At 41.9% G+C, this 13,568-nt stretch overlaps 1 protein-coding gene across 1 annotated transcript in view; it reads right to left on the reverse strand.

The window, feature by feature from the left end:
* The window catches only part of FAT2 (FAT atypical cadherin 2), an 87,750-nt gene that overhangs the window by 62,735 nt on the left and 11,447 nt on the right, over positions 1-13,568 (reverse strand). The window contains 2 exon segments of the mRNA XM_020964281.2: positions 6,947-7,258; positions 9,597-9,655. Of these exon segments, the coding sequence (XP_020819940.1) occupies positions 6,947-7,258; positions 9,597-9,655 (371 nt within the window).

A 13,568-nucleotide genomic window follows, 5' to 3' on the forward strand; every position in this document is an offset into this window, starting at 1 on the left:
TTTCCTCAAGTCTCAAACATCTTCAGGTTTCCCCATCCTAAAATGACCTTCCTCTGACCCTGTAGGTCCTTTAAATCAGAGGTGTTAAACAAGTAGCCCACAACACTCAGGAGTGCAGTCTGAACCAGATTAAAATGTAGTTTCTAATTTATTTTAATGTACTGGTATATTTGTATAAAAATAAATATGTACACATGTTTTTCTAAGTCAATATTCAGTCCATGGGAAACTTTATGTGCAGTTTAGCAGCTACTGTTTTTATTTTAATTTGATACCACTGCGTTAAGCTATTATCCTATTTCTCTCTTCACCTTCATTGTCGAACTTCTAAAAAGAGTAGTCTATACTTGTTGCTGTATTCTTCCACACCACCCATTCATTTCTCAAGATTTGCAGTCTGGCAAATGTCCCGACCATACTATCGAAGCTGCTTTCTTCAGTCACCGATGGCATTCCCAGTGACATTCGTCTGCCCCCATTTTCTTTGACCTCTTTTCAGCATTCGGCACTTCGAACCACTCTTCCTTCTTGATATCCTCTCTTCTCTTGGCTTCAGAAATAGCACATCCTCATGGTTCTCCTCTGACTGCTCATCTTCTCTTTTGCTGGCTCCTCAAACTACCTCTACACCTGGACGTGAATTCCTCCGAGGTTTAGTTTTTGGCTCTTCCCTCTGTATAATCCTTTTCTTGGTGATCTCATCTGCTTCTATAGATTCAATTATCACCTCAATGCAAATGACTCCCAAATGAACAACTCTAGCCCTGAACATTCCCCTGAGCTCAGATTCTGTAACTCTAACTGCCTGCTTAAAAATCACCTGGATTTCCCACTGATACCATAAGCTATTATTACAAACTAAACTTATTATCATCCCACCAAAATCTTGCCCTTTCTCCCAAGTTCCTTATTTCTGTTTATGCATCACTATCCACCCAGTCATCTAAGCTCAAAACCTTGGAATTGTCTTTGGCTCTCACCCAACCTTCCCCCAAACAGCCAATCAGTTGCCACACAACTGATGTTCTCACTGGGTCTCCTAACGCCACACAACCTCCCACATCCATACCTTCCTTTCCACTTCCATTACAATCCATCTCCTAATCTGATTTCCTGCCCCTACTTTATCCTCTCTAGTTCATTCTTCATTCCGCTATCAAAGTAATCTTTCTAACACATGGCTCTGAGAATGTCATTCTCCCACTAAAAAAGTTCCAGTGGCTCTCTCTATTTCCTATAAAAGAAAGCATAGATTTTAAAATCATAATAAATAATAATAATAGCTAGCACTCGGATAACATAACTTACATATTTATCTTCTTTGATCCTCACAACAGCTCTGGAAGGTAGGTGCTGTCAATATTCCCATTTTACACTTAAGGAAACTGGGGCTTAGAAGTGTAATTGACTTTCCCAGGGTCAAATGGCTAGCTAGAGGTGGAGAACCTGCAGTCTTGAGGCCACATGTGGCTTTCTATGTCCTTGGGTTTACAGTCCAAGGTTTACAGAACAAATCCTTTTATTCAGGGGATTTGTTCTGTGAAGTTTGGATTCAGTCAAAGAGCTGCACTTGAGGACCTAGAGGACTACATGTGACCTCGGAGGCTACAGGATCCCCACCCCCTGAAGCCAGTCTGAGGCCAGATTTAATTCTTCCTGGCTTCAAGTAAAGTGCTCTCTGCACTGTCTAGTAGATGTCCAGTGGACGTTTTAAACTAAACATATCCAAAATGGAATTCATTATTTTTTTCCCCTAAACCCTCCTTGGCTCCTACTTTCTGTATTACTACAAAGGGCAACATCTTCTCAGTCCCTCAGGCTGGCAACCGAGGTGTCATTCTTGATTCCTTACTATATCTCACCACCCTCCCCCCTCCCATATCCAAGCTGTTGCCACGGCCTGTCAATTTCACCTTTGCAACATCTCTCGAATACATCCCCTTCTCTGCTCTGACACAGCCACCACTCGAATGTAGGCCCTCATCATCTCACACCTGGACTGCGGCAATAGGCTGCTGGTGGGTCTGCTGCCTCAGTCTCTCCCCACTCCAAGCCATCCTCCATTCAGTTACTAAAGTGATTTTCCTATAGTGCAGCTGTGATCAAGTCATTCTCTTATTTAGCTCCAGTGGCTCCCTACTGCCTCCAGGATCAAACCAAAAATCCCATGTTTGGCATTCAAAGTCCTTCATAATCTACATACCCACCCTGTCTTTCCAGTCTTCTTATACCTTACTTCCTACCACATACTCTTTAATCCGGTGACACCGGCCTCCTGGCTGTTCCACAAACAAGACACTCCATCTCTTGGCTCTGGGCATTTTCTCTGGCCGTCTCCCATGCCTGGACTGCTCTCCCTCCTCATCCCCACATGCTGGCTTCTCTGGCTTCCTTTAAGTCCCAGTTAAAATCTCATCTTCTACAGGAAGCCTTTCCCAGCCCCTCTTAATTTTAGGGCTTTCCCTCTGTTACTCATCTCCTCTTTATCATGCACGTAGCTTGCTTGGACATATTTTTTGCATATTGTCTCTCCCATTAGGTCGTGAGCTCCTTGAGGGCAGGTATTGTCTTTTGCCTCTTTTTGTATCTCCAACACTTAGTATAGTGCCTGACACACAGTAGGCACTTAACAAATGTTTACTGACTTACTATGCGTGCACTACCCAGCTCTTAATGCCCTCTACAATTAGGTTCCAGGCTGCCTTTCCAGTCTTGCCTCATATTATATCGCTATCTGTACTTTACAATGTCTGGCACACCGTAAATGCTTAATAAATGCTTGTTGCCTGACATTCTAGACTGACAAACTGGACTACTTCTTTTCTCTCTCATTCTCCTCTAGACCTGTTCCACCTCGGTACCTTTACTCATTTAGTCCCTTCTCCTTTTCCCTAGAGTGGACTACCCCTTATCGCCATCTGTTGAAATTCCTTCCTTCAAGGCCCAAATTAAGTGCCACATACTCCATAAAGATAGAGTACCGGGCCTGGAATCAGGAAGACCTGAGTTCAAATCCAGCCTCCAGTACTTACTAGCTATGTGACCTTGCATAAGTCACTTAACCCTGTTTGCCTCAGTTTCCTTGCAAGAAAACTCCAAATGGGGTCATGAAGAGTCAGATATGACGGAAACAAGTTCACAACAACTCCGTGAAGGCTTCCCTGACCCTTCCCAAGGAAAGAGGGCTCTTTCCCTACTCTGTTTTTCCACCTCACTTTGCCTAGTCCTTTCCTTTGTGTTTATTTCATGCTTCCTCGTGTTCTGTTTATTTCTGAACGTGTCCTTCCCACACCTATCACACTGTAAGCTCCTCGACGGCATGGTCTATGGTTTACTTGTCTTGGTAACCCTAGCTCAAGGCCTTGCTTTTTCAGAAATCTTTGTTCAGCTGAATATGGGCAATTAAGTTCAACACTTAAAATCCTTTCAAACCTAAAATTCAGTGGGAAAAACATTGGGGAAAGTAGAATGGTCTGATTCTGGCTCCCTTGGCCTGCTTGTCACTTTGGACACATTATCCAACCTTTCTGGGCCTCAGCTTCCCAATATGGAAAATAGGGACAAAAGTACTCCCAGCCCATCTCATTGCTTAAGTACCTATGCCACGGTACTGGCAGGCTGGTGGATTAGGCCCATTTTCCCCAGTGGGGTATGGAAGGAGACACTGGGTAAGGGTGGAGAGCCAAGGGTGACACAGGGCAGGTGGAGAGACTTTTCCAAGCAGGAGAGTGACTTTTCCTACCTCTCCTCATACTCTGTGTGGAAGGGACTTAGACCTCCAGAAGTGATAATGACTCAAAGATCATAAAAAAAACCAAAACCGCATCAGAGTTAGAAGAGAGTTATAAACCAGCTACTCTAACCTTTTCTAATTTTTCGGGAAGAAAATAGACACCCAGAGATAGGATGAGACTTGACCATGACCACAAAGCAAGTTCATCAACAAATAAGGATTGGCATCCCAGGCTCCTGATTGCTAGTGGGAGGTTGGGATAAAAGGCGCATTCGTTATCAAGCAGGAGCTAGAGATAGCAGGCTCCCTGCTTGGGTCAGTGTACTACAGGCATTGCTCCTCAAAGGCAGCGTTCCTAAAGGCTTATGTATTTCAACGCAATTCACTCAGAGCAGGGGATGGACAGCTGGCCTTGAACAGAGGAAGATTGAGACTGGAGTTTCCATTCTGACACATACTGCCTGTGTGACCCTGGGGAGGTCATTTAACTCCTCAGCACTCTTAGCAGCTCTCTAAGATCAAAAGATCCATGGAAGGTAATGACCTGTGTTGGGAGCAGGACTTTCTTCCCTAGGGATTCTCTAGAGCTGTGGTGTCAAACTCAAATAGAAAAGGGGTCACTAAACCACACCTAAGGATCCCTGAGAGTAGCATATTGATTTAAAAACAACATATTAACATTATCTTTCTTCTATTGTACTTCATCTTGTTAAATATTTCCCAATTACATTTTCATCTGGTTCAGGCCACATTTGGGAGTGTCATCACTGCATTTGACACTCCTCGTTCAGGGCCAATTCTGAAGTGTTGTCTGCCCACGCTGCCTGGGCTAAGTGTTTGACATCTCCCCCATAGACAATGAAATCACAAGATCAGTCTCTATCTCTATCTTTTTTTGTTGTTGTTGTTTTTTGGGTTTTTTTGCTAGGCAGTGGGGTTAAGTGACTTGCCCAGGGTCACACAGCTAGTAAGTGTTATGTGTCTGAGGCCGGATTTGAACTCAGGTCCTCCTGAATCCAGGGCCGGTACTCTATCCACTATGCCACCTAGCTGCCACCTAGCTGCCCCCTCTCTATCTCTATCTTAACAACAACAGGTCACATTATTTATATAGCTCCTTAAAGTTTACAAAGCACTTTTCCTATAACAAACCTACAAGGTAGGTAATGTAGTAGTAGTAGTAGTAGTAGTAGTAGTAGTAGTAGTAGTAGTAGTAGTAGTAGTATTCCCATTTTACAGATGAAGACACTGAGGCTCAGTGAATTTAAGTGATTTGTCATATGTCACACAGCTAATAGGTGACTGAGCCAGGATTTTAACAAGGGATAAGACCTCAACCCAAGGGTCAGCAAAGACAAACATGAGAGTCATATGTGGTTCTTTAAATATACTTAGGCTAACCCAAATTTGTCCTGTATGTATCTCATTTGCACATAATTGTTTGCATGCTGTCTCCCCATTAGAATATAAACTTGAAAGAAAGAACTGTTTTTGCCTTTTTTTGGATCCCCAGTGCTTAAAATAGTGTCTTAATAAATGCTAGCTGATTGACATACATACTGCCTTTAGCCAAAATACATATTTGAATGAGTCTTTACCAGTCTGTTGATTCATTTCTTTAATACACAAATATGCTCTAAGTTACTAGCCCAGGCCCGGAGAGCTAAATCCTTTTGCCAACAAACATTGCCCAAAACACAAATTCTGACTTGGGCTTCTTCCCTCCAGTTACCTCTCAGCATTTATCAACCATTCCCCCAGGGTTTATGGCTGAGTACTTCCCTCCTCCTCCTGCCTCAGCCCCCATACCTCATCTCCCCAGGGCCAGCTTCTTGCAGCCTCCCTAGGTGATAAACAGCTAATCTGTTCCACTTACTATACAAACATGTGGATGAGAAAGGCAGGAGGAGCTCCTCAGTGCCCTTTTTTCACTTTCTAGGCCAATAAGGAGCTTCAGCTATATTAGAGAGGAAAGGTTCAATTCCAGTCCTGGTGCCAACCTTTACTAGCCATGTGAACTTGGACAAATTATTTCCTCTCTTTTAAGTGTCAATAATTGTTATTTGTTCCTTCTACTATGTCATTGCAATCCCCCAAAACATATATTGAGTGCCAACTTGTGTAAATGAAATAAAATGACTAAGATGATCTGGTACAAATGGAATCTGTGTAAAGTCTCTTGGGTATCCATTGAAAAACTACTAAGTATAAAACAGAATATGGTTCTTCAAAAAGTGTATTCTACTTTTTTTTTTTAAAAGGAAAAGGAGCTACTTGTACAAAAAATATTTATAGCAGCTCTTTTTGTGGTGGCTAAGAATTGGAAATCAAAGGGATACCCATCAATTGGAATGGCTGAACAAGTTGTGGTATATGATTGTGATGGAATATTACTGTGTTATAAAAAATAACAAGCAGGGTGATTTCAGAAAAACCTGAAAAAAACTTACATGAACTGATATCAGGTGAAGTGAGCAGAACCAGGAGAATACAGTAACAGCAATATCGTATGATGAAGAATTGTGAATGACTTAGATATTCTCAGCAATACAATGATGCGGGACAATCCCAAAGCACTTGTGATGAAAAATGCTATCTGCCTCCAGGGAAAGAATTGATGTTGTCTGAATACAGATTGAAGCCTATTATTTTTCCCTCCCTCCTTCCTTTCTTTGTCTCTTTCTTCCTTCCTTCTTTCCTTCTCTGTCTCTGTTTCTGTCTCTCTCTGTCTTCTTGAACAAAATAACTAATATGGAAATGTTTTACATGATTGCACATATATAATCTATATCAGATTGCTTACCATCTCAGGGAGGGAGAGATAGAATTTGGAACTCAAAACTTAAAAAAAAAAGTTAAAAATTATTTTACATGTAATTGGAGGGAATTAAAATGTTATTGAAAAACAGGTATATTTTAAGAATATTACACAAAATGGATCTTCTCCCATAAAAAAGTATGCCAACTCCTGCTTTAATCTAAAGGAAGAAGCTCTAAAAATGTAATTTCAGACCTTGAGATAGGTTCAAAGAAAACTATTTGTTGGGGCAAGGGTGGGCTTTGGATTTGTCTATGCACAAGGCTCTTTTTCTCCTACTTTTAAACCTCTTCCAGGTCTGACTGGTTAGGCTTCTTCCTCCTCTCCCCTACCTCAGGGGCTCCTTGTGAGTAGACTAAGATTAGAGCCTGTAACCATCCCTCCTGTCCTCTCACCGTGAGGATGTTGTACACGCCAGCAGGGAAGTTGACACTGGTAGACACCACGCCTGTCTCAGGGTCAATGGTGAAGGCATCCTCATCATTTTCCTCAATGCTATAGGTCACCTGGCCGTTGGGGCCTTCATCACGGTCCGAAGCCACCAGCCTGTACACAGACCCTGGTACAGTGGAGGCATGCCGCTCTGGTAGGCGAATTTTGAAGCGTTTGTGGGAAAAAGTGGGTGAGTTGTCATTGACATCCAAGATGCGCACTACTACTCTGGAAGTGGACTGCAGGCCTGGTTTGCCATTGTCTTGTACAGCCACCTGGAAGCAGATAGTCATATAATTACTGAGTACCTGTGGTTCAAAAGCAGTGAGCTTATCCTGTATCATTCTCAAATCTACAATGACTATTTTGACAACTTGCAACTAGAAAGCAAGGACCCAGGAAAGAAAGAAGGGTGAGCCATAGAGGGAACTGCATAGAATCAAGGACTCAGACATGGAAAGAGTCTCTGAGGTCATCGAGTCCAACCTTCTAGCTGGTGAATCGATTCCCACCTCCACTTGAAAGGCTTTAGTGATGGGGATCTCACTGCTTCATATTGTGAACGATTCCACTGACAGAGAGCTTCATTTTTACCAAGTTCATCCCCTGATTGAGCCTCTCTGCTTCATTCAAAGCACTCTAATGGTGGAAAACACTCCACTTTCAAATGTAGTCCCTTTCTCTTTGATAGTTAGTTATTAGACAGGCTTTCCTGAGTACTACTATGCCCATTTGCAAGTTTTCCCTTTGCTCCTAATTCTACTCTCCAGAGGATTTAGGTTCAAGTATTGGCTATATCTTACCTCTGACCCTTAGCTTTCTTTTCTATGAAGTGAGAGAGTTGACCCCTAATTCTCTCCTAATGTTAAATTTACCATCCTAAATATAATCTCTCTTCTACACTAATTTTTTTTTTGGCAATTGGGGTTAAGTGACTTGCCCAGGGTCACACAGCTAGTAAGTGTCAAGTGTTTGCTCTAAGGCCGGATTTGAATTCCGGTCCTCCTGACTTCAGGGCTGGTGCTCTATCCACTGCGCCACCTAGCTGCCCTTACACTAAAATTTTTGAACTACTTAAAGACAAGTTATCATGTTCTTTCTCCATCCCAAGTCTTCTCCAGGCAAATCATGACTAGTTCTTTTAATAGATTCTCACAGGGAATGGTTTTCCGTCTTCACCATCCATCACTTAGTGTGGCGTGCAGCATATAATGGGTGCTCATTAAACACTTGTCGAATCGCCCATCTTGGCTGCTCTGCTCCACTTTATTAACGTCTTTTCTAAAATCCAGCACCCAGCCAAGAACTGAGCATAAAACCCCTCCTGCTGTGTTCCGACCAGGGTAGAGGAGAGTGATACTATAACTTCATTTATCTTGGATACAAGGCTTCAATTCAAGCAGCCTAAAAAAAAAATCACTAACTTTTTCTGGCTGCTGCATCATACAATTGACTCATATTGACCTTATTGTCAACTTACTATTTCTTATATACCCATGATTACTAAAAAATAATCTATGCTTTCTGTAAATGAAGAGATGTATGAGTTCTAGCTTTGCCACTGTTATTTTTTCCTCTCCGGGGTCTCTTCTATAAAATGTCCAGGGAGGACAACATGTGTTCTGAAGTCCTCTCCAGCTGATATGCTATGCTTCTACAATAAGAAAGAATATTCTACCAGGGCAGACCAATAGCAGAATAGCCTGTATTTTTTTTAAAGTCTCTTCAGTGGTAAGCTTTTACCTTTTTATCATTTTTATAGTTTCGTCTTATTAATGTGTTTTATTTTTACATTACAAACATTTACATATTGCCCCCGCCTTTGTGAGAGGTCTTGTGTAACAAAGTAAAACAGTAGTAACAGTGCTCTCATATGAAAGTACATGCAACATACCCACTTCTCTATTTTTTTAATGAACAGAAATCCATCTTCTCTCCCTCCTACTTTCTACCTCACTGAAAAATATAAAAGCAAATTTCTTATACAAGTATGCATAGTTAATATTAATTGCTCATGGATAGGGCAAGCCAAATATAATAAGAACAACATACTACCTATGTTAATTTGCCTATTCTTTGTCTTATGAAATGGTAAGCTCCCCATCACTGTACATATGCAAGCAGGTAGACTATTTGTCTTGCTTTGGTAGCAGGTGTTCTGCTCCTACAGAGCTAGATGACCTCTGAGGTCCCTTCCAACTGCGTGATTTTATGATTCCAGGAGCAGAGAGCGAGGAAAGAGAATTCCACTTTTTAAAGGGATCCCAGGATATTCCAGGTCAAAGAAAAAGGTCATTATGGGTAGAGAGGGAAAAGAAAATCAGTGGAGAGTGAATGGGGATGGGTTGTGTTTCCCTCCCAAATTTCCCTCTGTTTTGGGGTCTCTCCCAAGAGACCTCATCATGCTAGCCTCCTCAGCCTCCAGGGTGCCTGGTCCCAGTCCTTCCCCACTCCAATCTAGGGATTCCTGAGGATTTTGCCTAGCTATGATGATTCAGGACCTGCGTGACCCCACTCTGGGTTCCAACATGTCCTAGCCTGGCTCCTTCTTTCACATCCTCTGGCGAATCCTACAAATCAATCCTTTATAATTACTCTCCTGCTATTACCCACCTCGAGAATATGTTCAGCCTTGTTCTCACGATCCAGCTGCCGAGCTGTGGAGAGGAGACCTGGTGGGGAAGAGATGGGGAAAGAGGGTAATCCTGTGAGCACTGGGGGTTCCCCTCAGACCTTCATAGAGGTACTGCTGGGGGAATCAGACCAAGCTGTGATGTGGAATTCTGCTGGTTTGCCAGTGCTAGCAGGAGGTGGAGAAAAAAGAAGGAAAAGGGGGAAAGGGGAAACTCCCTGAGGAGTCCTGGTAATGCCCTACTTGCTCTCACCAAACAATAAGCCAAAAGGAAGGCAAATGGTTGGGACTGTGGATTCTGGGCCATATAGTGAGAGGTGAAAACAGGTCATGGACCACAGGGTCCAGAAGAAATAGTGACTATACCTCTTTGGCCATACTCCACTGCTGAGGGAACTTTTCATCAGCAGGGAAGAAACAAAGAGGCCTGAGAGGATGGATATGGGTACGTGTGTGTACCTATGTATATTTCATGCACATGTTATGTCTGATGCAAGCATAGGTATGTGTATGTATCTATATGTGCACACACATATGCTTTGAAATCTCCCTAAAAATTTGTTTTGCATGAATATACATATTTTATAGGGTTTTGTTTTCCTGCCTTTGCAATGGGTGGGGGAGGAAGAGGGAGGAAGGAGAGAACTCAGAACTGAAAATAAAATTTTTAAAAATTGAATTAAAAAAAAGATACCCAATTTCCTTAGATTGAGACATCCATCCACTGGTACAGATTGCAATCCCTTCATACCATCTCATTCTATCTTGTTATTTTCTGTGTTTTCCTATATATGCTCCACAGAGGATCCATCCAGAAAGATGAAGGCCTTTCTTCATCTTGGTCTTTTAATGTCTCAGAGTTACCAGTCAAGCACTTGGCTGTCCATCTGCTACCTCTCACAACATCAACTGTTCATCTCTGCATTCTTGCTCCATGAAGAGCTCACCTTCTTTTTTAGTCAGAGCTAGCATTTGGCTTCCCAAGGGTACCATTTCTTCCTTCCACTTCACAAGGACTGTAGCTTCACCTGGAGCTACTCAGTGGCTCCAGTTCTTCTCAAAGCCCATTCAGAGGACCTGCCTTTATGCCCAAGGCTCTGTCTCCTTGTACTCCACTGATCCTCAAAATCCACCTAGACATTCCAAGCCTACCAGATGGACCTTTCTTGATCCCAGAATCACCTTAGTTCTCTGATTAAGGGACCTGTTGCACCTGACCCTAACTGTATCCTTCCTCTTCCATTATCCCCACTCTAGGTTTCCTTTCCTAATACCCCAAAATTCCTAGTTTTCATCCACTCACAGCCAGAACAATGAATTTAGGTTTTAGTCACAGGAGAAAAGAGAATGCATAAGTCCAGAATGAACACACCAGGAGGTCATTAGAAATACATATATTAAAAATTCTACTTTATTTCATACCATGCAGCCCCAAACTTCCTAAATTTCCTCTGCTAAAGTTTCCCTAGGCTTAACCTGGAAATCTTGATTTCCCCTAGGCCAGGATTAAGCTATTATGATAGATATATTTTCTCCTCTGAAGTAAATTTAGGATTCACCCTCCCAGGCTTTCAGAACCCAGGTCATTAGTCCAATGACTAATTCTTCCAATTGCAGGCTAATGCTTAGCCACTCAAGAAGAGTGTGTGGATCCATCCCATATTTCTAAGCAAACCCTTAGATAGCTGGAAATCTGACTACAACTGCTCCACGAAGTGACAAAGAAGGAAATGCAAACGAGAAAATTATTTTCAAGGCCATTTCCCATGACCTCAAAATCAAAATAATGTAACCTAACCCAGGTAACTTTCCAAAGTTCACAGAAGAAAGACAGCCTCATTCCTTACAACCTCTCAGTTTGCTGTATGTCCTAAAGGATGTGGTCAGCTATAGAAAATCACCTGTGAAAGCCTGCAAGTTCCCATAGGTCATTCTCCTCATAAACATTTGATATTGAGAAACAGGCCTGTGAATGAGGAATTGTTTCTATCTTTTTAGATATCTTCTTTCTTTTATAAATTTATTGATATATTTTGTTTTGATATAATAGAAAATCCCCAGCAAGCACTCAAACAAATCTGTGCCCCTCCCCAATCTATACCCCAAATAATTAACAGAAAGGAGGGATATGTCCTTTGACTTTAATAACATGCTACTAATATTAGCCACTGTATTCAACTAGAATTTTGTTATCTTTTAATGCTCACTATATTTAAGTTGCTGTAGCATTAGTAGCCTTGCTGGAGTATTGTTCTGTAATTTATTAAAAGCATCAGTTATGATTTTTTCCATTCTTTGAGAATCTTCCCTCTTTGAAAGTGTTTTCAAATATCTAAGTGTCTTCAAAATTCTCTCGTCTCCGACACAGATTTCTTCTGTAAGCAGGTCCAGACATTTCCTCCTAACTTAATCTCCTTAAATGTGTCCTAATATATTTCCATAATACACCTTTATCAGTGTATAAATGTACCGTGTACTTGTAAGCATCTATGGATACATGCATTGTGTGTGTTGGGGGATGCACATGCATATTGCATGAATGTCTTTGGGTACATACATATGTGGGTATCTTTGTGGACATGTGTATTTACAAGGTGTGACTATAAAGTAGTAAGACCCATGTTAGTTTCACATGCATGTACATATGTATACCATATGCGAACAAGGCAGCTGGGTGGCATAGTAGATAGAGTGCTGGACCTAGAGTCAAGAAGAACTGAGTTCAAATTCAGCCTCAGAAACCAGCTGTACGACCCTAGGCAAATTACTTAATCTCTGTCTGCCTCAGTTTCCTCATCTGTAAAATATTTTTCAAAAAAATAGCATTTACTACCCAGGATTATTGTGGGAATCAAATGGGATAAAATATGTAAAGTTTTTTGAAAACCTTAAGCTCCTATATAAATGTTAGTAATTATATATGTGTGTGTTTATATATACTTACATATATACATATACATTCATATATACATACATACATGCATACATATATAGAAGGGGCCTAAGAGACCATCTTGTCAAACCTCCTCTTTTTATAGATAAGGAAACTGAGGCCAAGAGAGGTCATATCCAAGGTCACATAGCTTGACACTTATACGAGATGAGATTTGAACTTGAGGTCTTCCTGACTCCACACCCATTGCTCTATCCACTGCGTCATTTAGCTTCTAATGACCTTATGATGATGGAGTATGGGTGGGCCCCACGTGTAGAATTCACATGCACATAGACAATCAGAGTTCTATAAGTATGTTGACTATTTTTGTACTGAGGGAAATGAGATGAAGCAGGATGCCGTCTATTACCTCCAGCCTAAAAGTGCTGACTCTGTGAATAATAAGCCTGTTTCCTTATTTCTCCAGCAGAAGAGTGACACAGACTGTACCGCTTCTTCATCCCTCTGTCTCCAAGCATGCTTTGTGTGCCGACGTATATGTAACTGTGAGTGCAAATGTTAGTGCATGCATGTACTCGCTCAGGCACCATCAGGCACCCAGGGTAAAGGCCCTGGGGAGGTTGGCTCAGCACTTCCATTCTTGGCCCGTTGTCAATCCAACCAGCCCAGGCAATCTGCAACCCTGCTCAAATGCCCCCAGAGCAGCAAGCTAAGCCGAGAAGAGTGTTGATCGAGGGGATGTCATCTTGGTCAGTGGAGAAGAGGGTAAACTCCCAGGGTATTTCTGAGCAATCGAGGGTGATTGTCCTCCAGGGAAGGCTTTGACATAACCAAACAGTTCCTGTTTTAGGTAGAGCTTGGAACCAGGTACTCCTCAGGTCCCGTCCAACTCTGAGAGTCCACATTTGATAAATTCTGGAATCCAAGGAGCTCCTTTGATTCCAGGCAGAGTTGATACTATCTCCTAACACAGATGTAATAGAAAGCATGGAAGGAAAACCATCTGCCCGTACCCAACATCCCGTGTTTTACAACTGACCTTCACTTCCCTGCTGAA

The sequence above is a fragment of the Phascolarctos cinereus genome, unplaced genomic scaffold, assembly GCF_003287225.1.
Source record: "Phascolarctos cinereus isolate Bilbo 61053 unplaced genomic scaffold, phaCin_HiC Scaffold_2;HRSCAF=192, whole genome shotgun sequence".
NCBI lineage: Eukaryota > Metazoa > Chordata > Mammalia > Diprotodontia > Phascolarctidae > Phascolarctos > Phascolarctos cinereus.